Source organism: Ceratotherium simum, chromosome 14 (genome assembly GCF_057802395.1).
Source record: "Ceratotherium simum simum isolate JZ-2026a chromosome 14, ASM5780239v1, whole genome shotgun sequence".
NCBI lineage: Eukaryota > Metazoa > Chordata > Mammalia > Perissodactyla > Rhinocerotidae > Ceratotherium > Ceratotherium simum.
Window position 1 is genome coordinate 61,641,790 of NC_141913.1, and position 25,289 is coordinate 61,667,078.

At 40.1% G+C, this 25,289-nt stretch overlaps 1 protein-coding gene across 7 annotated transcripts in view; it reads left to right on the forward strand.

The window, feature by feature from the left end:
• Positions 1-217: 217 nt before the first annotated feature.
• Positions 218-25,289, forward strand: part of ZNF236 (zinc finger protein 236) — a 119,103-nt gene continuing 94,031 nt past the window's right edge. For 5 of the 7 annotated variants that reach the window (XM_087439345.1, XM_087439349.1, XM_087439347.1 and 2 more), the window contains exons 1-3: positions 219-475; positions 22,203-22,345; positions 23,596-23,760. In XM_087439345.1, the coding sequence (XP_087295471.1) occupies positions 421-475; positions 22,203-22,345; positions 23,596-23,760 (363 nt within the window). In that variant the 5' untranslated portion in view covers positions 219-420. Of the gene's footprint in view, positions 476-1,282; positions 1,782-22,202; positions 22,346-23,595; positions 23,761-25,289 lie in introns of those variants that run through there. The other 2 variants (XM_087439350.1, XM_087439346.1) reach the window with 2 other exon arrangements.

Sequence of the window (25,289 nt, forward strand, 5' to 3'; positions counted from 1 at the left end):
CCGCTCCCCTCAGGCCAGCATCGGGAGGCCCGGACCGCCAGCTGACCCCAGCCAGCTCGCCCTCGGTCCGCACCAGGCCCGAATGGCGGAGCGCGCATGCGCACGGCGTCGCTCCCCGCCCCCACCGCGCGCCCGCGCCCAACGCCCCTAACGCGGCCCGCCGGGCCATGGAACCCGCCGAAGTCGGCGCGGTTTTAGCTCTCCCGTCCGCTCGCTCGGGCACCTTCCCCCAGTGAGGTCCGCGGGAGCTCGGCCGGGGCTCGGCGGCTCGCCCGCCCGGGCCGCTCCGCCCGCCTCCGCCGCTCGGCCGGGCGCGCGCCGCGCCCCCGCGGCTGGTCCCCGCGCGTGCGCGCTCCGCCGAGTGTATGTGTGTGAGTGTGTGTGCGGCCGAGGGGTGGTCCGCCGCCGCCGCCGCCGACGATGCCGCGGGGCCGCCCCCCGAAGCCCAAGGAGAGCAAGGCGCGCGGCGACACCGGTAAGCGGCCCCGGCCCCACCGTCCGCGCTGTGCCGCTCCGCGCGATATAGTCCCCGGATGCGGCGCGGGGGGCGCCGGGAGCGGCCGGGCCGGGGGCGGCGGAGCGGGGCCGGGGCCGGGGGCCAGGGCCAGCGGGCAGAGGGCCACCGCCGCGCCCGCCGCCGCCGCCACGCCGCCGCCCGACTGCCGGGCCGCAGGGCGCGGGCGGAATGATACCGGCGCGGCGCGGCCGGCCCCTCCGCCGGCTGGGCCTACTTTCCTGGGCCGGGCGGGCGGCGGCGGGGCCGGGGGCGAGGTGCGCGCCGCCGCCTCCCTCCCTCCGCCCTCCCCCTCCCCTCCTCGTCGTCCTCCCCCTCCCGCTGCTCTTCGCCCGTCCTCCCCGTCCCCCCGCCCGCCTCCGCGCCCGGCCGCCGCCCTCCCCGCCGCGCTCCGGCTGTGGGAGGCCTTCTGAGGAGAAGGCGCCCTCCCCCTCGTCCCCGAGGGATGGCGGGGCCGCCCGGGCTGACTGGAAGGCGTGTGTCGCCGGGCCCGCCCTGGGCGTCCGCCCGCCCGCGCCCCGGCGTGCGGCTGGCTGGCCCCGGGGCGGGGCTGGCTGACGGGATGGCGGCCGGGGGCGCTCGGGCGCGGGGACGGGAGCCCGTCGAGGAGGAGGCCGCCCGAGCCGTGCCCGGCTGCGGTGCCGGGAAGGTCTCGAGTGCCCCTGAGCGCGGAGACCCGTGCCGGGTCTGCGGAGGAGCCGCTGGGCGACGTCTAGGTTCCGTGTGTCTGCGGCTGCTCGCGCAGCCGGGGCTCGGGCTGACCCTCGCCTGAGGACGAGGAGGCCGGCTCCCCCAGGGCTGCGCCCTGAAGAACAAAGGTGCAGACCGGGCCCGGCCCGCGCACTGGTGTTCCGCACAGAAAAAGGTCGTTTGGGGACGCCGCGGACCACCACGTGACTCCTGCCCTCTGAAGCCTTTCGGAAGAAAGAGGGGAAGGCTAGGACTCAGCCTAAAGCTGCTCCCAGGACGTGCCCCACTAGACGTTCCCGTTCCTGTGGTTGAGCAAGTCAGCACACGTGCGAATCAGGGCGTGTGATGACACCTGTGACAGGGCGGATGAACTGAGCAAGAGTGGACGCGCTCCATGGGGAGCCTGGAAATGCTGCCTGGAGAGCGCCTGTCGTCGGACAGTAACCGCAGCATTTTGATTTGCGGCTGACGGTGTCTGGAAGGAGGTCCTCAGGGCCTCTGGCACTTACCTTGGCCGTGTTTTGTTCAGTGCTTATCTGTGTTTTTGTCGACATGCCTTCTGGCGGAACAATGAGAGGTGCGGTGACTCACTCCCCGGGAAGAAGGCTTAAGGCAGGGGAAGAAGGTGGAGTCTGCATCGACACAGGCAGGGCGCCCGCGCTTCCCCAGGCTTTTCCATCTTACTCAGTGGCCTCAGTGTTCATCTGGTTTGTCAAGCCCCAAACTTAAGAATAATTCTCTTTCCTTTATTCCCTAAGACATTTCATAACTACGTCTTGTAACTTCTACCTCAGAAAGGTATTCTCCGTTGGCCCTGCCTACTGTTTCCATCCCCAGTGTCACCACCTGGCCCAGCCACCATATCGCCTCTCAGGTGGCCTTCTGGAGGCGCTTTCTGGCTGGTCTCTGCTAGTCGCGTCCTAGAAATCCATCGCCCGGCAGCCTGAAGGCTCTCTGTAAAACGTAAATCCCAGGCCACACCCTGATGAAAGCTCTTCAGTGGCTTCATCCCTACGTAAAAGCCTCACTCCCACGGCGCTAGCTGAGCTCGCCTTTGCCTGGCTCTCATTTCCCTCCAGCCGTGGTCTAGCCTTCAGTCCTTGGCGTGCCCTGATGATGCCGCATTTGTTGCTATTCCCTGCTCTCTATTCAGGAGGAGAATCCATCTCCTCTCGCTCGTTCTGTAGATTTCAGCGCGTCAGCTTCCTGAGAGAGGCCTTCCTCAAACCCGTCTAAAAGTAACTTTTCCCCGCTACGCTAGTGGTTCTCCGCCACAGTGGTTCTCCAAGTGTGGTTTGTGGACCCCTCGGAGTTCCTGGAGACACTTTCAGGGTCTGCAAGGTAAATACTGTCATAGTGATACTAAGACTATTGGGCTTTTTCACTTGGTTAACATTTGCACTAATCATACAAAAGCAATTAGAGGTAAAACTGCTGATGTTCCAGCACGAATCAAGGTGGTGATGGCACCAAATTCTGGGAGCTGCATTATTTTCATGTGTTTCACTCAGAAACAGCATATTGCAACAGAAAATGCAGAAGCAGCTATGGGGATCCACCTGTTTTATATTAAGTCAGACATTAAAAAGACTTGTAAAAATGAAAACTCTTAGTATTTTTTTGGAGAATATATTTTTCATAAGAATATGTATTTATGTTAACATGTAATAGGTTTACTTTTAAATGAATAAATATTTTAAAAATTGCTCAGCTTTAATTTCTATTAGGGCAAGTATCAATAGATATAACCAATATAAACTTAAGGTCTTTGGAGTCTTCAATGATATTTAGGAATGAAAAGGGACCCTGAGACCAAAACGTTTGAAGACTGTTGCTCTATCAGTTTCCTTTCTTAATGATGTTTCTCATAATCTGAAATTATGTTTTCTGTGTCAACTCATTATGAATTTTATTCCTAAGAAAAACCTGGAAGGTAGATGGAGATTTTTACAGATAGGGGAAGCGAGGCTCAGAGAGGATAAGTGATTTGGAAGGTCCACCCAGCTAGTAAGTGGCAGAGTTGGGATTTGAATCTACATTTGAGTCCAAAGTGTGCATTTTATTCTGCCTTGATAAATATAAAGCCCTACATATAAGTTAATTCATTTATTCAACAAATATGTTAAAGCACTTCCTTTGATAGGTGGGCTCTGTGCTGAGGGCTGAGGATACGAAATTCAGCGATAGAGAGACATGGTCTCTGCCTTGGTTCTTCAGGACAGTGCATGTCCTGTGATGGCAGGAACACTTTATGGCAGCAGATAAGGGGCACTGGAATTCTAGGCTTTCCAGTGAAAATGATGTCAAAACTGAAACCTCAAGAAATGATTAGGAGTAGGCCTGTTCGGAAACATTTCTCCAAGTGATCATCAGTTAGCTTAGGACCTGAGTAAAGAAGTTGATGGGGCAGCATTTACTGGGCACTTGCCTTGTGCCTGGCAGTATCCTGGGATAGAAAGATGAGTGAGAGAGGTGTTTTTCCTTACATAGTTATGTTAGTTTATTCTCAGTAAGCAGTATGACCTTGAGGGAAGCCACATTTGGGGATCTTACATGGACCCCATCTGTTTTTTCCAATAGAGTGGTGCAAAATTTTTCTCCCTAGCTTGTACCTGCACTTGGCCTCCTGCTAGGTTTCCGTTTTCTATTGGAGGGATATTTGTAATACTTCCTTTCAGAGACTTGAAACAGGTAAACCTTGAGCCAGATGAATGAACAAGTCCTTTCTTGCTCAGATTATCTGTTGGGGCCATTTTAGATTTTCTTGGGTGAATTCAAGAACTCTGTACTCTTCCCTCCAAGGGGAGGAGCCTACTAGGATAAGCTAAAAGTGGTTGAACTTTAACTTTTCACAAGGCAGCAGGAAATGTAGTCCTCTCAGTTTTTAGGGTGACTCATCTGCTTCAGTGGGCAAAGCTAGATACTGTTGGTGGGTAATAATTAAGGGGAGGCAGATTCTGCTTAAAATAATTTCCTAACAATATCAGGTATGCAGAGGTGAAAAGATTTCTTCATAATGAAATCCATAATTGAACTTTTTAGGTGGGCAGAAACTTGGACTATTTAGTATTTTGAGGAAAGTGTGATTAGATAACACAAAATCTTAAGGTTTTATGATCCTAGAATCAAGTAGTGTGTTAACATGGGTTCAAAAATCTCGTGCTTCGACACAAAACTAGCCTGGGAAAACCATACTAAGCCATAATTCTTCATTAGATAAAGTCTATTCAGCAGTTTTTGATAATGCTTATTATTTATCATGGTCTTCACATTGTCTCTGTATACGAAGACAATGTCTGTGCGCTCAAAGAATTAGCAGTGTTTTTCAAACTACTTTTTAATTGTAGAACTCCTGTGGGTGAAATACTACAGCAAGGCCTCCAGTGATAGTTTTCACCCTTGGCAGCTCATTGTGGAACCCACCGGGGAGCTTTTAAAGATCCTGGTGACAAGGCCTTGCCTGACCCTAATTACCTGGGAGCCTCTGAGGTGGCACCCAGGCATCACCGCTTCTCAAGCTCCCAGGTGATTTCACTGTGTGGTCAAGGCTGAGAACCACTGGCCCACAGCAAAGCTGTTCTGGTTGAAGGGAGGGGGGCGAGGGATTCAGAGACAGCCTCCACCTCTGAGGTGCCTTCCCCTAAAATTTCTCTGAGCAGAGTTGAAAACTGTTGCTTTTCGTGTATTAAAATGAATTTGTGTAATCCTATAAGCTGCATGAACAGACTGTGTGCTCTTAATACAGAAGTGAGAAACTCAGTTGCCTGTGGGGCACACAGGTAATGCAAACTAGTGAAGCAGTTGAAGGTAACAGGTAATAGCAGTTAATAGCTAGCTCTGGGGAGTGTGGAGAATTACAGAGCTCTTTTGTCCGTTTAATTATTGCCGTAGCTTCTGATTTTTTAAGAGCAACCAGAAATGTATTTTTTCCAAACCTCTTTATTATTGTATTTGAGTAATTATTTTAATTGAATAGAATATCTATATAGAAAAGTGCACAGATTTTAAGTGAAAAGCTTCGTGAGTTTTCATATGTAACCAGCACCTAGAACATTAGCAGTACCTTAAAAGTTCCTGTTGTTCCCTCCCAGTTTCTACTGCCTGCTGCCTTCCCCCTCCCCCACCACTATCCTCTTCTGATACCATAGATCAGTTTTACCTGTTCTTGAACTAAGTTGAATTCATAGTATGTACCCTTTTGTTTCTGGCTTCATTCAATATTTGTTTTTATGAGGTCATCCCTGTTGTATAGCAGAAATGTGTTGATTTTCATAGTTGTATAGTACTCTATTATACAAACATACTGTCATTTAATTTATGCTTTCTACTGTAGATATTTGGGTTATTTCCACTTTTCGGCTATTACAAGTAAGTGGTGTATGAACTTTTGTGTATTCCTGGATCATAGTGGACACTGCCCCACAGTATTCTAGAGTTAATTGTACCAATTTACTCTCCTACCAGTAGTACATGAGAGTTCCATTTGCTCTGTAGTCTCAGCAGCACTCAGCATTGTCTGACCTTTTAATATTGTAGCCATTCTGGTATGTGCAGTGTTACCTCATTTTGATTGTTAATTTGCAGTTCTGTGCGAATAAGGTTTTTACGTTTATTAGCCATTTGTTCTCTTTTGTGGAGCTCTTGTTAAAATCTTTTCCTATTTTTTTACTGGGTTGAAATTTTTGTTGTTGTTGTTAATAGACTTTATTTTTTAGGGTAGTGTTAGGCTTACACAAAATTGAGCAGATAGTACTAAGTTCCTGTATACCCCTTGTGTCCCCACACACAGTCTCCTCTGTTCTTAACATCTTGTGTTAGTGTGGTGCATTTGTAACAATTAATGAAGCAATTCTGATACATTATTAACTGAAGTCCATAGTTCACATTAGAGTTCACAGTCTCCATAGTTTTGCCTGCTCCAGAATGTCATATAGTTTGCATCATATAATCTGTAGCCTTTTCAGATTGGCTTCTTTTATTAAACAATATGTAGTTAAGATTCCTCCGTGTCATTTCATGACTTGATAGCTCATTTCTTTTTATTGCTCAATAATATTCCACTGTATGGATCACAGTTTATCACAGTTTATTTATGTATTTACATTTTGAAGGACATCTTGGTTGCTTCCAGTTTTTGGGGATTATGCATACAGTTGCTATAAACATTCATGTGCAGGTTTTTGAATGGACATACGTTTTTAACTCATTTGGGTAAATAGTGAGGAACATGATTGCTGGATTGTATGGTAAGACTGTTTAGCTTTGTAAGAAATTGCCCAACTTCCAAAGTGACTGTACCGTTTTGCATTCTCACTAGCAATGAATGAGAGTTCCTGTTGCTCTACATCCAGTATTTGGTATTATTGATTTTTTTGGATTTTAGACATTCTAATAGATGTGAGTGGGTATCTCATTGGTTTAATTTGCATTTCCTTTATGACATAGGATGTTGAGCATCCTTTCATATGCTTATTTGCCATCTATATGTTTGGTGAAGAGTTGTATGGCTTTTTTATTATTGATTTATAGGAGTTCTATATATATACTGTATATGAGTTCTTTTAAGGATTTCTTATTCGCTCTTTTAAGGATATCTTTTGATGAAAGAAGTTCATAATCTTAATGTTGCCTGATTTATCAGTACTTTGCTTTATGCTTAATACTTTTGGGACCTGTTTAAGGAATTTTTGACAATTGTAAGGACGTGAAGACATTTTCCTATGTTTTCATCTAAAAGCTTTATTGTTTTACTTCTCACCTTTAGATTGACATTCCATCTGAAATTGATTTTTGTTTATGATGGCAAGGTCAGGATTTTTTTTTACGTGTGGTTATCCAGTTAATCCTGTTGAATTAGACCATCCTCTGTTGAAAAGATCATCTTTTCTTTGTTGTACTGCAGTATCCCCTTTGTTGTAAATCAGGTGAAGAATGATTTCTGGTGTATAGATGAAGAATTATTTCTGCACTCAATTCTCTTCCAAGGGTTTTTTTGTTTCTGGCTACTCAGTTTCATACTGTCTTAGTTACTCTGCTTTTATTCTGAGTTTTGGTGTCTGGTAGTGTAAGTCTAAGTCCTCTACTTTGATTTTCATTTTCATGATTACCTTGATAATTTTTGGTACTTTTCAGTTTCATATAGAATTTAGAATCAGCATGTCAGTTTTCATCAGAAAACTTGCTGGGGGGCCAGCCCTGTGGCCTAGTGGTTAAGTTCGGCATGCTCCGCTTCAGTGGTCCATGTTCAGATCCTGGGTGTGGACCTACACCACTTGTCGGTGGCCCTGCTATGGCAGCAGCCCACATACAAAATAGCAGAAGATTGGCACAGATTTTAGCTCAGGGCGAACCTTCCTCAAGCAAAAAGAGGAAGATTGGCAACGGATGTTAGCTCAGGACGAACATCGTTCCTCAGAGGAAAAAAAAAAAATTTCAGTTTCCGTATGTTGCTAATTTATAGAAATACAATCGATTTTTAAAAATTGATCTTGTTTCCAGTGTCTTTTACATATTCATTTATTATTTATAATACTTTATGTGTAGATTCTTTTGGATTCCTACTTGATCATATTTATTAATATTGACAGATTTATTTCTTCATTTCTAGTCCTTATCACTTCTGTTACATTTTTTTCTTGCTCATTGGACTGGTTAGGACTCTAATGATGAGGGAGTGCAGTGAATGACAGACATCTTTGACTTGTTCCCAACTACAAGAGCAGAATTATTCAGTTATTCTGTATTATTAAGTAGGGTGCTTGTTGTAGGTTGTTTTTTGTTTGTTTTGGTACATATTATTTATCAGATTCAATAAATTTGTTTTCATTTCTGTGCTAAGTGTTTTTAATCATGAATGTGTGTTGAATTTTATCACGTTTATTTTGCATTTATTGTGGTGATATGTAATTTTTCCTTTTTATTCTGTTAATGAGGTGAATTATGCTGATTTTTTTCTAATGTTAAGCCAAACTTACCACCTTGAAATAAAGCAAACTTGTGATGTTAACCTTTTTGTATATATCTAGATTTGATTTGCAGATACTTTATGAGTTTTGCATCTATGTTTATGAAGCACATTGACCTGTAAGTTAAGATTGGCATTATGTTGTTTTTAAATCTTTGGTAGAATTCCCAATTGAAGTCATCAGGGATTTTGAGATTTCTTTGGGGGAAATTTTTAAGTTACAGATTCAATTTCTTTAATAGATACAGGATAACTCAAATTGTCTATTTCTTCTTGTGTCAGTTTTGTTTTTCTAAAAATTTGTCTAAATTTAAAATTAGCATCAAATTCTTCATACTATTCACTTATTTTTGATGTCTGTAAGTGCTATAGTTAGTGATGGCCTTCCTCTTTTTCCTGATAGTGGAAATTGTGCTTTTTCTTTTCTTAGTCTTACCAGGGTTTATCAATTTTATTAATTTTTTCAAAGAACCAAGTTTTGGCTTTCAATTCAATTTATAGATGTTTGTTTTATATTCAATTAATTCCTTCTCTTTATTGTTTCCTTCCTTCTACTTTATGTTTTATTTCCTGTTTTTTTTTTTTCTAACTTTGTGATATGGATACTTTAATAATTAATTTTCAGCTTTTTTAATTTTTTAATATATGCATTTACAGTTGTATGCATTAAGGTTGTATTTACTAGCACAGTTTTAACTATATCCTAAAAGTTTTGATAAGGTGTATTTTTATCTCCGTTAAATAAGATATTTTCTAATTTCTATCATGATTTCTACTTTGACTCATAAGTTCCTCAAAAAGATGTGGCTTCATTTCCAAACATTTGGAACTCTTTAAATTACTTTCTTTCTTTATTGATTTCTAGTTTAATTTAATTGTTGTTGGAGAACAAAGCTTGAATTATTTTAATCATTTGAAACTTGCTGAGGCTTGTTTGTGTTTTATGCTCATATTTGGTAAATGTTTTATGTGCACTTGAAAAGACTGTGTGTTGTATCTCTGTTTTTTTCTGTTAATTACAGAAAAAATAAATACAGAAAACTGTATTCAAGTCTCCTGCTATGATCGTGAATTTGTCTATTTTTCCTTGTGTCCTGTCAATCTTTATCTCTTTTGAATCCATGTTACTAACTATACGAATTTAAAGATGCTATATCTTCCTGATTTTATCCTTATGAAATATCTTGCTTTATCTCTAGTAAGGCTTTTGCCTTAAAGTCTCCTCTGCTATCTGTACAGCTTTACCACCACTGCTTTGATTAGTGTTCGAATGGTATTTCTTTTTTTTTTTTTTTTTTTAAAGATTTTATTTATTCAGTTTTTTCCCCCCAAAGCCCCAGTAGATAGTTGTATGTCATAGGTTCACATCCTTCTAGTTGCTGTACGTGGGACTCGGCCTCACGTTGGACGGAGAAGTGGTGCCTCGGGGCGCTCCCGGGATCCGAACCCGGGCCGCCAGCATCAGAGCGCGCACACTTAACCGCTAAGCCACGGAGCCGGCCCTCGAATGGTATTTCTTTATCCGTCCTATTTTCAGTCTGTCTACTCTTTTACGGAAGTTGTGTCTCTTGTAAGCAGCTTATAGTTGGCTTTTCTTTTTCTTTTTAGTACAGCCTGATAATCTTTGTCTTTTAATCAACATGTTGAGTCTAATTACATTTTAGGCAGTGTTTGATATATTGGAGTTTATATCTGATATCACTGTTCGTTTTCTACTTGATTCACCATTTTGTATTCCCTTTTCTTTCTTGCCTTCTTTTGGCTGAGTAAAGTATTTTTAAAAAGGTGTTCTCTCTCCCATTAGCCTGCTACATATACATTCTTTTACTATTCTTTTAGTGGTTACCTTGAGAATATGATATGATCCTTGACATATTACAATTTAATATAAATTAATACTTTTACCATTTCCCAGAAAATACTAGGATGTTAGAGCACTTTAATTCTATTTGCTGCCCCCTCCTCCTGTCTTTTATAAGTATTGTTTTCATGTATTTTAACTATATATAGTTCTTAGACCTCAAAGACAATATATTGTGGTAAAATACATATAACATAAAATTTACCATTGTGACCATTGAAAAGTATATAATTCATTGGCATTAAGTACATTCACAGAGTTCTGCAGCCATCGCCACTATCTAGTTGCAGAACGTTTTCATAACTCCAAATGGAAGCCCTGCACCCACAAAGCATTCACTTCCTGTTCCCTGCTCCCCACAGCCCCTGGCAACTTCTAATCTGTTTTCTGTCTCTGGATTTGCCTATTCTGGATATTTCATATAAATGGAATCAGGCAACATGTGGCCTTTTGTGCCTGGCTTCTTCCACTCAGCGTGCTGTTTTCAAGGTTCATCCATGTTGTAGCATGCATCAGTATGACATCCCTTTTTATAGCTGAATAGTATCGCATTGTATGGATATATCGCAGTTTGTTCATCCATTCATTTGTTGATAGATATTTACATTGTTTCAACTTTTTGGCTATTGTGAATAAAGCTATTATGAACATTTGTGTACATGTTTTTGTTTGAACACCTGTTTTCAGTTCTTTTGGATGTATACCTAGGTGTGGCATTGCTGGGTCATATAGTAATTAACTTGTTGAGAAACTGCCAAACTGTTTTCACAGCAGCTGTGGCATTTTACTTGCCCACCAACAATGGATGTGGGTTCCAATTTCTTTGCATCCTCACCAACATTTGTTATTTTCTGTTACTATTTTTATTTTGGTTATCCTGGTGGGTGTGAAATGGTATCTCATTGTGTTTTGATTTATATTTCCCTAATTGTTAATGACATTGAGCATCTTTTCATGTATTTGTTGGCCATTTGTATATCTTTGGAGAAATGTCTATTCAAGTCTTTTGCTCATTTTTAATTGGGTTGTTTGCTTTTTTTGTTGTAAGAATTCTTTAAATATTTTGGATACTAGATCCCATCAGCTATATGACTTGCAGATATTTTATTCCATTCTGTAGTTTGCCTTTTCATTTTTTTTTTCAGTAATTTTATTGAGATCATAACGGTTTATAACTGTGTAATTTTGGGTGTACATTATTATTTATGAATTTCTGAATAGACTTCATTGTGCTCACCACCAGTAGTCTAATTTTTGTCTGTCCCTGTACATATGTGTCCCTTTACCCTTTTCACACCCCCCCTTCCCCTCTGGTAACCACTAATCTGTTCTCTTTATCCATGTATTTGTTTGTCTTCCACATATGAGTGAAATCATGAAGTATTTGTCTTTTTCTGTCTGGCTTATTTCATTTAACACCATACCCTCAAGGACCATCCACGTTGTTGCAAATAGGACTATTTTGTCTTTTTTTTATGGCTGAGTAGTATTCCATTTTATATATATACCACATCTTCTTTTATCCATTCATCAGTTGATGGGCACTTGGGTTGCTTCCACGTCTTGGCTGTTGTGAATAATGCTGCAGTGAACACAGGGGTACATAAATCTCTTTGGATCATTGATTTCAAGTTCTTTGGATAGATACCCAGTAGTGGGATAGCTGGATCATAAGGTATTTCTATTTTTAATATTTTAAGAAATCTCCATACTGTTTTCCGTAGTGGCTGCACCAATTTGCATTCCCACCAGCAGTGCACAAGTGTTCCCTTTTCTCTACATCCTCTCCAACATTTGTTGTTTTTTGTCTTGGTAATTATAGCCATTCTGACAGGTGTAAGGTGATATCTCATTGTAGTTTTGATTTGCATTTCCCTAAGAATTAGTGATGTTGAATGTCTTTTCATGTGTCTGTTTGCCATCTGTATGTCTTCTTTGGAAAAATGTCTGTTCATATCCTCTGCCTGTTTTTTCGATCGGGTTGTTTGTTTTTTTGTTGTTGAGTTGTATGAGTTCTTTATATATTTTGGAAATTAACTCCTTGTCGGATATATGATTTGCAAATATTTTCTCCCAGTTGGTGGGTTGTCTTTACATTTTGTTTGTGGTTTCCTTTGCCTTGCAGAAGCTTTTTAGTCTGATTAGTCCCATTTGTTACTTTTTTGTAGTTTGTCTTTTTTTTAAAATACTATTTATTTATTTGTTTGTTTATTTTTTGTGAGGAAGATCAGCCCTGAGCTAACATCCATGCCAATCCTTCTCTTTTTGCTGAGGAAGACCGGCTCTGAGCTAACATCTATTGCCAATCCTCCTCCTTTTTTTCCCCCCCAAAGCCCCAGTAGATAGTTGCATGTCATAGTTGCACATCCTTCTAGTTGCCGTATGTGGGACGCCGCCTCAACATGGCCGGAGAAGCGGTGCGTTGGTGCATCGGTTCGTGCCCGGGATCTGAACCCTGCCGCCAGTAGCGGAGTGCACGCACTTAACCGCTAAGCCACGGGGCTGGCCCCTGTAGTTTGTCTTTTCATTTTCTTGATAGCATCCTTTGATGCACAAAGTTTTAAATTTTGATGAAATCCAATTTATTTTTTTCTTTGGTTGCTTGTGCTTTTGGTATCATATTTAATAAACCATTGCCAAATTCATAGTCATTAAGCTTTTTCCCTATGTTTTCTTCTAAGAGTTTTATAGTTTTAGTTCTTAAATTGAAGTCTTGGATTCATTTTGAGTTAACTTGTATATGGTGTGAGGTGAGGGTTCACATTCATTCTTTACATGTGGATATCCACTTGTCCCAGAACCATTTGTTGAAGAGACTGTTCTTTTCCCATTGAATAGTCTTGGCACCCTTGTTGAACATGAATTGACGATGGATGTATGGGTTTTATTTCTGGACTCACAGTTCTATTCCATTGGTCTAGATGTCTATCCCTATGCCAGTACCTCACTATTTTGACGTTATACTTTATACTTAGTAGCAAGTATACATTATACATTACATTATACAAGTAAGACACTTTAAAATAAATATATAGGGCCGGCCCGTGGCGTAGCTGTTAAGTGCGTGCGCTCCGTGCTGGCGGCCCGGGTTCGGATCCTAGGCGTGCACCCATTCACCGCTTGTCAGGCCATGCAGTGGCAGCGTCCCACATAAAGTGGTGGATGTTAGCTCAGGGCTAGTCTTCCTCAGCAAAAAGAGGAGGATTGGCATGGATGTTAGCTCAGGGCTGATCTTCCTCACAAAAAAAAAAAATAAAATGAAATAAATACATAGCCATTAAAATTGTAAGTTATTCTTGTGCTGCCTAAAATTACCTCACAAATTGCTGGTGGTACACTTGACTTACTTAGAAAACACTGCACATTTTTAGGAAATACATAATTGGTCCTCATCGTGCAGCAAACCAAGGTCTTAATGCTCATTATTGCATTTATCAACTTGAAAATGCTTGACAGAGAACATTTAGTGGTAAAAAGCTACATAGTATACAGGTATTAGGCAGAAGAGTGAAATAGACAACTGCCTTTATCGTATTAATTTTCTGAAGATTATTGTTTAGGAGAGCATCGAATCTTTCTATCCCATGACTAAGACAAACGTCTTTATAAAGAGATTATGCTTAAGTAAATAGTAAAGCTTGTTTAGTGTAGAGAATAACACATGGTATATATAAACCCTTAATGCCTTTGTCACTCCGAGGACTTCAGTGTGGTGCTGTAGAGCATGAAAGGTAATGGAAATTCCAGGGATTGCAATAGTGATGGCTGGCTGGTATAGAATCATGTCTTGCTATCTAGGGTAGGAGTTGGCAAACTTTTTCTGTAAAGGGCCAGATGTAAATGTTTATGCTTTGTGGGTCATATGGTCTCTGTAACTACCTGGATATGCTGTAGCCCATAAGCTGCCTTAGGTAATACATAAACCAGTGAGTGTGGCTGTGTTCCAGTGAAACTTTGTTTACCAAAAAGGCTAGGCCATAGTTGACCCCAATCTAGAGGAAACGATGAGAATACAAAAGAAAGTTGTATATTATAGCACTTTTCTTTTAAGTAAACTTTATATTGATACAGAACAACAGTGAAGAGCAGAAATCGTGTTTAGCTCAGAGATTTTTCACAACTCTCTCATATAATCAGCACCCAGATTATATGGGTTATAATAATCATATATATCCACACACAACATGTATATGATTATTATAACCCATATACACACACACACACACACACATAATTTCTCGTGTTAAGAAATGGGACATTTGGGCCCAGTGGCGCAAGCAGTTAAGTGCGCGTGCTCCGCTGCAGTGGCCTGGGGTTCGCGGGTTTGGATCCCAGGCGTGCACCGACGCACCGCTTGGCAAGCCATGCTGTGGTGGCGTCCCATGTAGAGTGGAGGAAGATGGGCATGGATGTTACCCCAGGGCCAATCTTCCTCAGCAAAAAAAAAAAAGAGGGGGATTGGCAGATGGTAGCTCAGGGCAGATCTTCCTCACAAAAAAAAAAAAAAGAAAGAGATGGGACATTAGTGGCACCCTAGAAGTTCTCATTGTGCTCCGTCCCATCAGTACCCGCCCTTATAAGACTAACCACTATCCCTGATGTCTAACAAGCTAGATTAGTTTTTCCCTTTTATTGAACTTTATAAGATGAAATCATATGGAATGTTTTCTGACGTCTGACATCTTTTGATCAATATGTGAGATTCACTACATTATTGTATATAGCAGTAGGTTGTTCATTCGTATTGTTTTATGGTATTCCATTGCGTGAACTGCTCCAATTTATTTATCCATTCTGTTGTTGAAGGGCATTTGCGTTGTTTTTAGTTGCTGGCTATTAAAAATAGTACTTCAGCGAACATTTTAAAGATGTCTTTCTGGTGCACATATGTTCACATTTATGTGGGGATATACCTGGATTACAGAGTTTGCATGTGGTCAGCTTTGGCTGATGCTGCCAAATAGTTTTCGAGTCGTCCTAGCGATTTTCACTCTTTCTAGCAGTATGTGAGATTTCCAGTTGCTCCATATCCTCATCAGTCCTTGGTTTTGTCTGTCTCTTTGATTTTAGCAGTCCTGGTGGGTATCTTTTGTTGCACATTTGCTGTAACTTGGATCTTCACAACAACCTTGTGAGTAGGCAGGATGGAAATCATCCTCATCCTTGGGGGAAGAATGGAGCTCAGCGATAATCTGGTTTGCATAGACCCTCACTAACCACTGGGCGGGACTGAGGCTACTCTCAAGACTTGTGACTCACAGTCCTGCATTCATCACTGTCTCCCTAGTCTGTGACCTGTAACTCATATTTTAACTTAAAAAATTACCCAGTTTTTAAGATACATACATTAAAAATAGTATATACTTCGCATACATATTTTATTGGAAATTGGGGCTGAATCTTGGGCTGGGCTGTCCACAATTCTCTAGCGCTCTTTAGCTGTGCGTGCTTATTGTTGCAGTGCTAACATAAATTGTATGTCTGTGGAGATGAAAAACAGAATAATGGCAGCAAACAGAACAACAAGAAATTATTCTGCTATATATATAGAAAATTAGTTTTTTGTATTGTCAAAGGAAGCATTATACTTAGCAGTACACTGCTGGATCATTCTCAAAAAGGCCCTGTTAGTTTCAGACCTTGAGCCTAGAATTCTGTATTTTAGCTAGAAGATGAGGCCATAGATACTTGAGGTTTTATTCTGTTATAATTTTAACATACAGTAGCCTTGTTAAATTTGGATAATGTGTATGTCATGTCTAAATATACATCTACCTGAGTTTAAAGTCTTTCTTTAGAAATAAAAATTTACAGGTAATAAAAGCAAATATTTGAAAGAGGGTAGATAATCCTTTTAAAAATAATGAGAGAAAATGTAGTAATATGAGGCATAAAAAGAAGACTTCACACAAATACAAATACTGACAAAATGGGCATTGAAAGCACACCTGGGGGGCCAGCCCCGTGGCTTAGCGGTTAAGTGCGCACGCTCCGCTGCTGGCAGCCCGGGTTCAGATCCCGGGTGCGCACTGAGGCACCACTTGTCAGGCCATGCTGTGGCGGCGTCCCATATAAAAGTAGAGAAAGATAGGCACAGATGTTAGCCCAGGGCCAGTCTTCCTCAGCAAAAAGAGGAGGATTGGCATGGATGTTAGCTCAGGGCTGATCTTCCTCACACACAAAAAAATAATAATAAAAAAAATGAAAGCACGCCTGGGTAAAGGTGAACTTGTTGCTGGAAATAATTGTGGTAAGAATGTGAGTGACCTTACCCTATTAGGGACCATTTAATGAGTTTCTGGCATGTATTTATCTTTAACTCTGTCACAGATATATTTCATTTATCATGATACCAATACCAATGCTTTGGACTATGATTGTCTCATTGAAACTACTCATGCTTTTGACAACTAGGGTACTTGGCTCTCAGTTGAATATATTTTATACTGAAGGAACATAAACAGTCTTAGACTTACAATTGGTATAAAATGCTGTTGATAAAATTCTGGTTCATCTGCTGTTTTTACATTAGGCACAAGGTAGAAACTGGGGTTTCATGTCAGAGACCATGAATTTAAGAGGCATGAAGGGATGATTAATTAGGAGAGAGCCTTGAATTGTGAGTTGAAAATTACTCCTAGTTCTGGCATCAGCTAATTGTGTGACTTTGACCAAGTAGCTTAATTTCTTTGGGATCTCAGTTTCCTTAGCTATACAACAAGGGTGTGAACTGTATGACTCACCTTTTCTTCCAAGTAAATTTTATTTCTTACTTTTTAATCTAATTCTTTTTGAGTAGGTAATACTTTATAATGGTTCAAAATTTAAAAATATGGAAGTCCCCTTTCCCAGCCCTATTCCTCAGTCAGATTTTGTACAGGAATCAATGCCATCATTTCTTTCTGTAGTTTTGCAGGGATATTTTCTGCACATACAAGCAAATTCATGGTGTGTCTCTGCCCCTCCCTCCCTTTTTTGAAGAAATGATTGCCTCTAGAACATACTACTTTACCATTGAATATATTCTGAGGATTACTTTTCCAGATGAATAGTTTTGTTTCAAATGAGAATCTACTTAATAGTAAATACATTTGAACAGATGATAGGTAAAATTCAAAAAGTGCAAGAGTCTTCCCTGATACTGCCCACCTCCTTGGTGCAGGCGCTATTGAGTTGAGAGATGTTCCTTCCTGGAGGAGAGCAGGTGCTTATGCCTGGTGCTGCTAACCCAGTCAAAGTATTTGGTTTTCTGAGAGAGATTCTACAAAGGAAATACTGTACATACAGTTCAGCTAGCTCCTAGTAACAACCAAATGGCTAAGGTATATATTTACAAAATAAGAATAGTTAGTGGATACATAACAAGCTGGAAAAATATTAAATCTAATTTAGGTAATTTTGACGTGGAGGGCATGAGTCAATGAGGCTAAAAGTAGAGATTAGAAATACTGGTCTTTGGAGCTTCACACAACTGGGAAGAAACCAAAAAAGTTATTAGCTTTTATCTCATCTCCAAATATTTAGCGAATGTGTTAGGCACACATTATGTTCCTGGCCTTGTGTAAGGCTTTGGAGATAAATGATGAAGCAGGAAGGATTCAGGGGCCCAAACCCTTCAGAGTTTTACCTGAAAAAGTCCAGCTGTGCTAAACCTGAATGCTGACAAATGTGGGAGGAGCGGTAGAAAACGGGAGAAAAGAAGGTAGGAGTAAGAAGCAAGTAGAGGGGCGGCCCCGTGGCATGGCGGTTGGGTGCTCGCGCTCCGCTGCTGGCGGCCCGGGTTCAGATCCCGGGCACGCACCCATGCACTGCTTCTCCGGGCATGCTGGGGCTGCATCCCACGTGGAACGACTGGAAGGATGTGCAACTATGGCATGCAGCTATCTGCTGGGGCTTTGGGGGGAAAAGAGGAGGAGGATTGGCAGTGGATGTTAGCTCAGAGCCGGTCTTCCTCGGCAAGGAGAGGAGGATTGGCATGGATGTTGGGTCAGGGCTGATCTTCCTCACAAAAAAAAAAAAAAAAAGAAACAAGTAGAAAAGAGAAGAAAGAAGGTAGAGATTAGCCAAAGTGGTACCAATTTGAAGTGGGGGAACTGTCAGACTCAAAGACATGTTTGGTGACTTCGGAGAGCATTATGGTGTCAGAGGATGAAAGACTGGGAGCAAAATGGTTATGTGCTTAGAGGTTCTTGGAGGATTGTAGGGGATGATGGAAAAAGGGAATGAGGCTAGTGCCTGTTGAGAGCAGAGGATAGGGAGATCAGCTCTATTTTGGAAAGATTTTTAATCAAAATTTAAAAATAAAAGCAGATAAAAAGTTTGGGGGGTTAGCTCAGTTACTTTAGAAGCTGAAACTGATGTATCTCTCATTTTAATATGAAAAATGCTTCATCAGGATTTATGGAAAGCTGTTAAATGCACAGTGCTTAAGAGTTGAAGTCAGGAGATGCAAATTTCAGTTAAATCCATGGAATGCTGTAAATGCAATAGGTTTTGTTGGAACTTGGTGTCATATCATAGAGAGGCATTTTGTATAAGAGATCAACTTAGGTTCTTGAGCTTGGGGATGAGGACAGACTTTTGCCATTAAGATTTAGCTAACTAGCCTGATTTGCTGAGCCTGGTCTGGGGAGAAGAGCAATTTTTTTGTTTGTTTGTTTTTAGTAATTTTATTTATTTATTTATTTTTCCCTCAAAGCCCCAGTAGATAGTTGTATGTTGTAGTTGCACATCCTTCTAGTTGCTGTATGTGGGACGCGGCCTCAGCATAGCTGGAGAAGCAGTGTGTTGGTGTGCGCCCGGGACGCGAACCTGGGCTGCCAGCAGCGGAGCGCGCGCACTTAACCGCTAAGCCAAGGGGCTGGCCGAGAAGAGCAATTTGTAAGATAGCTCATCTAGTCCCGAGTCATTACAAACCAGGCCTGAATTTAGCCATGGAGTAATATGGTTATGGGATGACGGGGTGGGCCTGAGTAGTAAGGATGAGCATTAAAGAGATGGCTGTGCTTCTAAATTATGGGTAGGCTCTAGAAATAATGCATCAGGAAGCATTATTTTATTTAATCTGCATAACTTGGAGATAGGCTTAGTTGGGGTGGTAGATAGGAAGCTATCATTGTATACTATTTAAAATCTATGTAAAGAGTTAAATTGATTTTGAAATTAGTCTTCAAATTTTTGTCAAGGAAAACAAAGCTGCTCAAACAATTTCTGATCTTCATGCAATCAGTTTTTAATTTTGATAGTGAATTTGAGTTCTTAGTAACAGGAGGTGAACAGTTAAAGAGAATGGTGATCATGTCTTTGTGTGTAAGGTGACCATCTGGGAAAACTGCCTGGAATTCTACCTACTGAGCCTCTCTTGTACCTGTGAAATCTTACAGTGGTCCATCCCCTGTCCTTTGGGTGGGTGGGTGGGAGCAGAAACACCTAGTTGAAAAATATTATTCTGGGTGAATTCTTAGATTTGAGCATTGCTAAATGCAGTACCTTTGTGCGTGCTTTGCACGTGTGGAGAGGGGAGCTACAGAGAACACCTATTCTGATTTGGGAGACGTTAGGAATATGTATTGCCAAAAATCTCATGTGAAGTTCTAGCTGCCTCTTATAAATGCAGCTATCCTCAGGAGGGCTGACCATTAAGAGGCCACCAATCATTTGATCATACCTTACTTAGATCCCTAGCCTCTTAAAAAAAATCCAATGGCCTCTGTGGCTGCAGAGACACTGCGCCCCCACCCCCCAACCCAAACAGTGGATATATGCACAGATGTATAGTATTTGGAGACACCGCACCCCCACCCCCCAACACAAACAATGGATATATGCACAGATGTATAGTATTTGCATGTACTTTTCACCGGGTTCATGGATCTCCTGAAGCCCATCCTAAGGATACATTAATTTCATAGACCTCTTTCTGAACAACAAATGCTCTGGGGACCAGAAATTTGAATGAACTTGAAGAGGTGGTGGACGAAAGGGTTGTTTTGAGGCCTAGGACACTGAAAGAAAGCAAGGGCCCAGAAAGGACTGACTGAGCAGGAAGAAAGCAAAGTGTGGATGATAGAGGCCCGCCAGTCTTGGGAGAAAGGCTTCGTACTTTGTCGGTGCAAAGAGCAATGGCCACGTTTACAAAGTGTGTTCCCCTAAAGCAAAGTGAAAGTGTAGAGATGCTGTGGATTTTAAAATTATGCTCAACATGGAAAGTAAAACATGTTTTCTTTTTTCCCCCTCCAGTTACAGTTTAATTTGAATTATTGTTGTTTCAAGTTTGTCTTTGAACCAAATTAATATTATATTATCACTGGGGGAAAGGGCTTACTGAAAAAGTAATTTTATTATGTTTTGAGCTTTGTTAAGGAGAAAAGTCTTGCTTATTAACATAATCTTTTCTGGAAAAGTTTTAGTTCATAAGCAAAATGACATCATTTTTCAGTTTTAAATATATAGTTTCTTGTCTCTCAGGGTTTTATCTGTCAATTGCAGTTAATTAAATTCCTTCTCATTTTTGGGTAATACAGTAAGTAGTTTCAACATAGAGGCTATGAAAATTGTTTCATTCTGTGTCCTGAAATAGCTTTTTAATTTTGCATTTTAGAAATCAAGTTTAGGAGCTCTTTCATTACTGTATTCAGCCTTTAAGTTAGAACACTTGCTACTGGGTTCTTAAAACACAATTTTCAACAGATATTTGTACATTCCTAACCTCTAAACTGTTTCTTCCCATTGTACAAACTTATCCAAAGGGAATAATATATTAATTGATGTGGTCCCAACAATCATTTCATTTGGACTTGGGGAGTCATAAAACATTTTGTTATTAGTTTAGTGTCGAAATTTTGAAAGTATGGTCTTTGAATAGAATGTGGATATAGTTAAGAATAAATAGAATAAGAATTGTTTATCTTTTCCTTAGTAGACCCATTTTGTTTGTGAATGAAGTTGCAGTTTTTTGAATGACATTAGTATTTCTCAAAACTGGAATTTGCTTTATTCGAGGATCTGCCAGACGAATTTTTGAAGCTGTTGCTAGCTTTCTCCATCTGTCTCTGCTCTACCTCCTACACTGTTTGCACCCCACCTCCCATCCTTTGGAATTTCGCAATTCTTGCTTTAACGCAGATTCTGCTGTAGGCCAGGAGGGCTGTTGGCCAAAGTTGGAACTGCAGGCTGTTTTCTCAAAAGAGGGCTTTACAGGTCTGTAGAAAATTTGGAATGCCTATGTTTACCACATGGGTGTTTGAGAAGTAGAAGAGTTTCTTGAGCTTACTTGAGTCCCAAAATTAACCCCTACTCTACTTCCAAATTTCTAAATTCTAGTATTTTGGGGTCAAATTTGATACAGAGAGTCATATGGGACATATTTCTAGTCTTTCTATCGTTAATAGGTATTATATATTTGTCCCCAGATTATAGGACTTAGGGTATATTTACTTATTTTAAAGAATTGTAGAGGTTTGGGACATCTTTATTTTATGACATGCTTGACAAATTTTTGTGATTATTACATAGTTATTGTTATTTGAAAGTACTTTTACATTTATAGCTGTTTACCTAAATGGATTTATAGACACACATCGTGAAACCTGAGGATTGTCCAAAGCATTACAATCCTTTATCTTCCTAAACCATAACTATATGACAGAACAAAAGTTTTTTTCTTTTTGACTTAATCCTGCTTTGTATTCAGAGGTAGATTGAATTAGTGAATTAGCTTTTATATTTCTACTAGAGTTTTGTTTACTTAGTGATTTAAGCAGCAATGTGGGTTATTGATGAACTCTCCAAGTGGCTTAGAGGTCAAATGCCTCCCTGATTTGTAGTGACTTTGAAACAATATTAAGCAGGTAGGCAAGGTTAAAAAACATTACAGCTTTTGCGTGTCTTTGCGTAGGCATCAAGCTTCAGGAATTTAGTTTCAGGTTTCTAAAAATCCTACTAACAAGTGTTTAGAATTCTGTTGTCCTTTGTCTCAGTCATCTCAACATTTCTCATTTCTAACTTAAAAACATGTCCATTTAAAAATTTTAAGATATCATTAATTTCATCTAAAATCTTTCATAAATCTCTGACATAATTTGGTTTCTAAACAATAACCAAATAATTTAGTTTTATTGGTGTGATGAGAATAACAACTGGTATTTATTGTCTATACTTATGCAATTTTATAGATGGAGTTTTAACATTGAATGCGGAGAACACTAATTATGCCTGTCAAGTTCCAAACTTCCATAAATGTGAAATCTGTCTGCTATCTTTTCCAAAAGAGTCCCAGTTTCAACGCCACATGAGGGATCACGAGCGAAATGACAAGGTATGTATTTTCAAAAGGGATGTCAGAAATGTGAGCGTTGAAACTGGAGGTATTGTAAAAATCAACATGTAAAATAAAAATTTTTCTCATAATTTAGGTTCCTAAATTGCAGAGCATTTTATATTATATGAATATTTTGACCTTTTGTTTTTAGTTGTAGTTGTATTCCTAGCCATTATTAGATAATGAGAGAAAGTGAGAGCTTATGTAGTGAATCTATGTGTGTATTGAAGTTATTTATGAGTGGACAGAGAAATACTCTTAAAATATGACTTTTTTCAGTAGTTTCGATTTCCTATATGACTGAGCAGAGAATTGGTATATCTTGATGTGTTTTTCTCCAGCAGAGAGTGTTACCCTTAAGTGATCTTGCATTTTAAAATGGTATTTGAGATATTTTAGATCGTATTTCAGCAGGAGCAACACTATCTTAAATAGAGATTTGAACCCCTTTTTGCAGCGCCCCTTGTGGGATATGTCAAGGATCTTAGTGTCTTAATGGAATGATCTGCCTGATAGATGGAAAGGGGCAGTTAAAACAACTACAATTGAAAAAGTGGTAGCCAACTTTTCTCTAGGTTTGGAGAATGTCAGCTAGTGAGCCATTTCAGACCAGAAAAATACCAGGGATCTCTTCTCTAGAAACAGGATATGACCAGTTCTGCCTTTCAGCATGAATGATAATGTAGTAACTAAAATAATATAATACTAACACCAGTACCCACTGGCATTATTCTCCCAAGTTGAAAATGTGAAAATACTGACTCATTAGAGTCTTGATATTTCAGAGAAAAATACCAGTGATTATTTTATCTTTCTACAAGTAAATGGCATTTTGGGAAAATTTTAGACTGGGATAAGTAACTCTGTTAAAATCTAGTAAAAATTTTTATGATTACTTATTTTACTTGAAGTGGTTTTGTTTATAGCAATGGAGTTGGTCAGAAAAGAAGGGAAAAATCCCACCCAATGAGTTGAAGTTTCTCACGTTTATTTTCATAGAGACTACATCCTGATACATTTATATGCAGCATTTCTCATTAGAAATATTTTCTATATAGACGTGTTGTCGTCCTTATAATTCTTTGAGAAATTCTGTAAGGAGCTCTACTGTGTCCATTTTGGATTTGTTGACTTCAGAATTTCCTTAGCAAGATTGCCTGTAAATTATGGTACTTGTTAATATTTGAGTGATATTTATTGTGGAAAGATTATGTTTCAGTGGCTTCTTGACTTTTCTCTCCACATAGCCACATCGATGTGACCAGTGCCCCCAAACATTTAATGTTGAATTCAACCTGACACTTCATAAATGTACCCACAATGGGGAAGATCCTACCTGTCCTGTGTGTAACAAGAAATTCTCCAGAGTGGCTAGTCTCAAAGCGCATATTATGCTGCATGAAAAGGAAGAGGTAATTAATTATTTTGGCCTATACTTTGTTAACTGATTTTTAAAATGCATCTAATCCTTAGTCAGGAGGATTTTAGGTATAAACCAGTTTAAAAAGCCTTCCGTATAGATTTCAAGGAGTTAATTATCGTTAAATTTGCTTGGGCTAATCTTCAGTTCACTGATAAAACCTTTTATTTTCTGGCCATACCTTAGGGCAGTACATTAGGGCAGAGACATTTTAATGTGTAGTGTATTTGGAGGATCAAAATATGTCCCCGTTGGCTATAACAGGTCCCCCTTCCCGCCCCGCCCCCCCCTTTTTTTTTTTTAACAGAAATTAACTTTTGTAGGATTCTACAGTGGCCAAAAGTAAATTTTCTGCCTCTGACGCTAGTAGAATCTCCTCAGTTGTCTCTTGGATCCCCTGACTTGTGGGAATTTGGGAGAAGAAAAGAAATTCATGATGACCCAAGGCAGTTTATGCACCACAGTGGACAATCCTGAAAGGATCCCAGGCATGGTCTCGGGCTGTGTTGCTGATGTGTAGAAAAGAGGCCTCCCCGTGGCTGGAGTGGGTGGGCCTAATTTAAAGTATAAATGGCTGTTGTTTTAAAAACATTACCCCCACTCCCAGCAATTATTATTGTAGAAATTAGGAAAATGCAAAAAGTAAAAAGGAGAAAATAAAATCACCTCTAATGTACCATCCAGGGATAATTACAGATAACTATTTGGTATATTTTTCTCCTGAGACAGAAAAACAAATACAGTATTTAAATTGCATATATAAAATTTGCATCCTAAAAACTGAGTTCATACTTTCTACATCGGTTTATATATCTTTTTGTATATGCCTTTAATTTTTAATATAAAATAATTTATTTTTTATCTTTTTAAATTTTATTGTATAAGTAATGCATGTTTATTTTGAAAAAAGTTAGAAACTACAGATTAAAAAAAGTAACATTATTAAAAGAACTAATAATCACACCGGTTGGAGAAAATGCATGTATAGTCTTTCAGACTTATTTTTTGCTATACATGCTTTCCATAATAGTTTATATATTTAAGAATAGTTTTTTTTACAAAAATAGTTAAGCTACTGTTTGTAACGTGCCCTTTTTCCTTGATATGTTCTAAATATATTTTTCCCCCTTTTCACTTACTGTATCATGAGTGTTTCCCCATGTCGATATTTTAAATACTTTATTAAAGTCTTCAGCATCTGGACATAGCGTAATGATATTTGATCATTTCCTTTATTATTTAACATTTAAGTTGTTAATACTTTTTCAATATTATAAATAATGCATCTTTGTATGTATCTTTAATTATTTCATTAGGATAGATTCCTACAGTTGGATTTACAGTTGGATGAATTAACAAGACTCTTTTAAGTTCTTTACAGAATGCCACATTATGTTGTAGAAAGCATGTGCTGCCTTATACCTTTTCCTGCACAGTGTAGGCATGCCTGTCTCACTCAGCTATAGTGCTATTTGAAAATGGCCATTATTTTATTTTTAAAAAGCAGAAAATGTTTATATT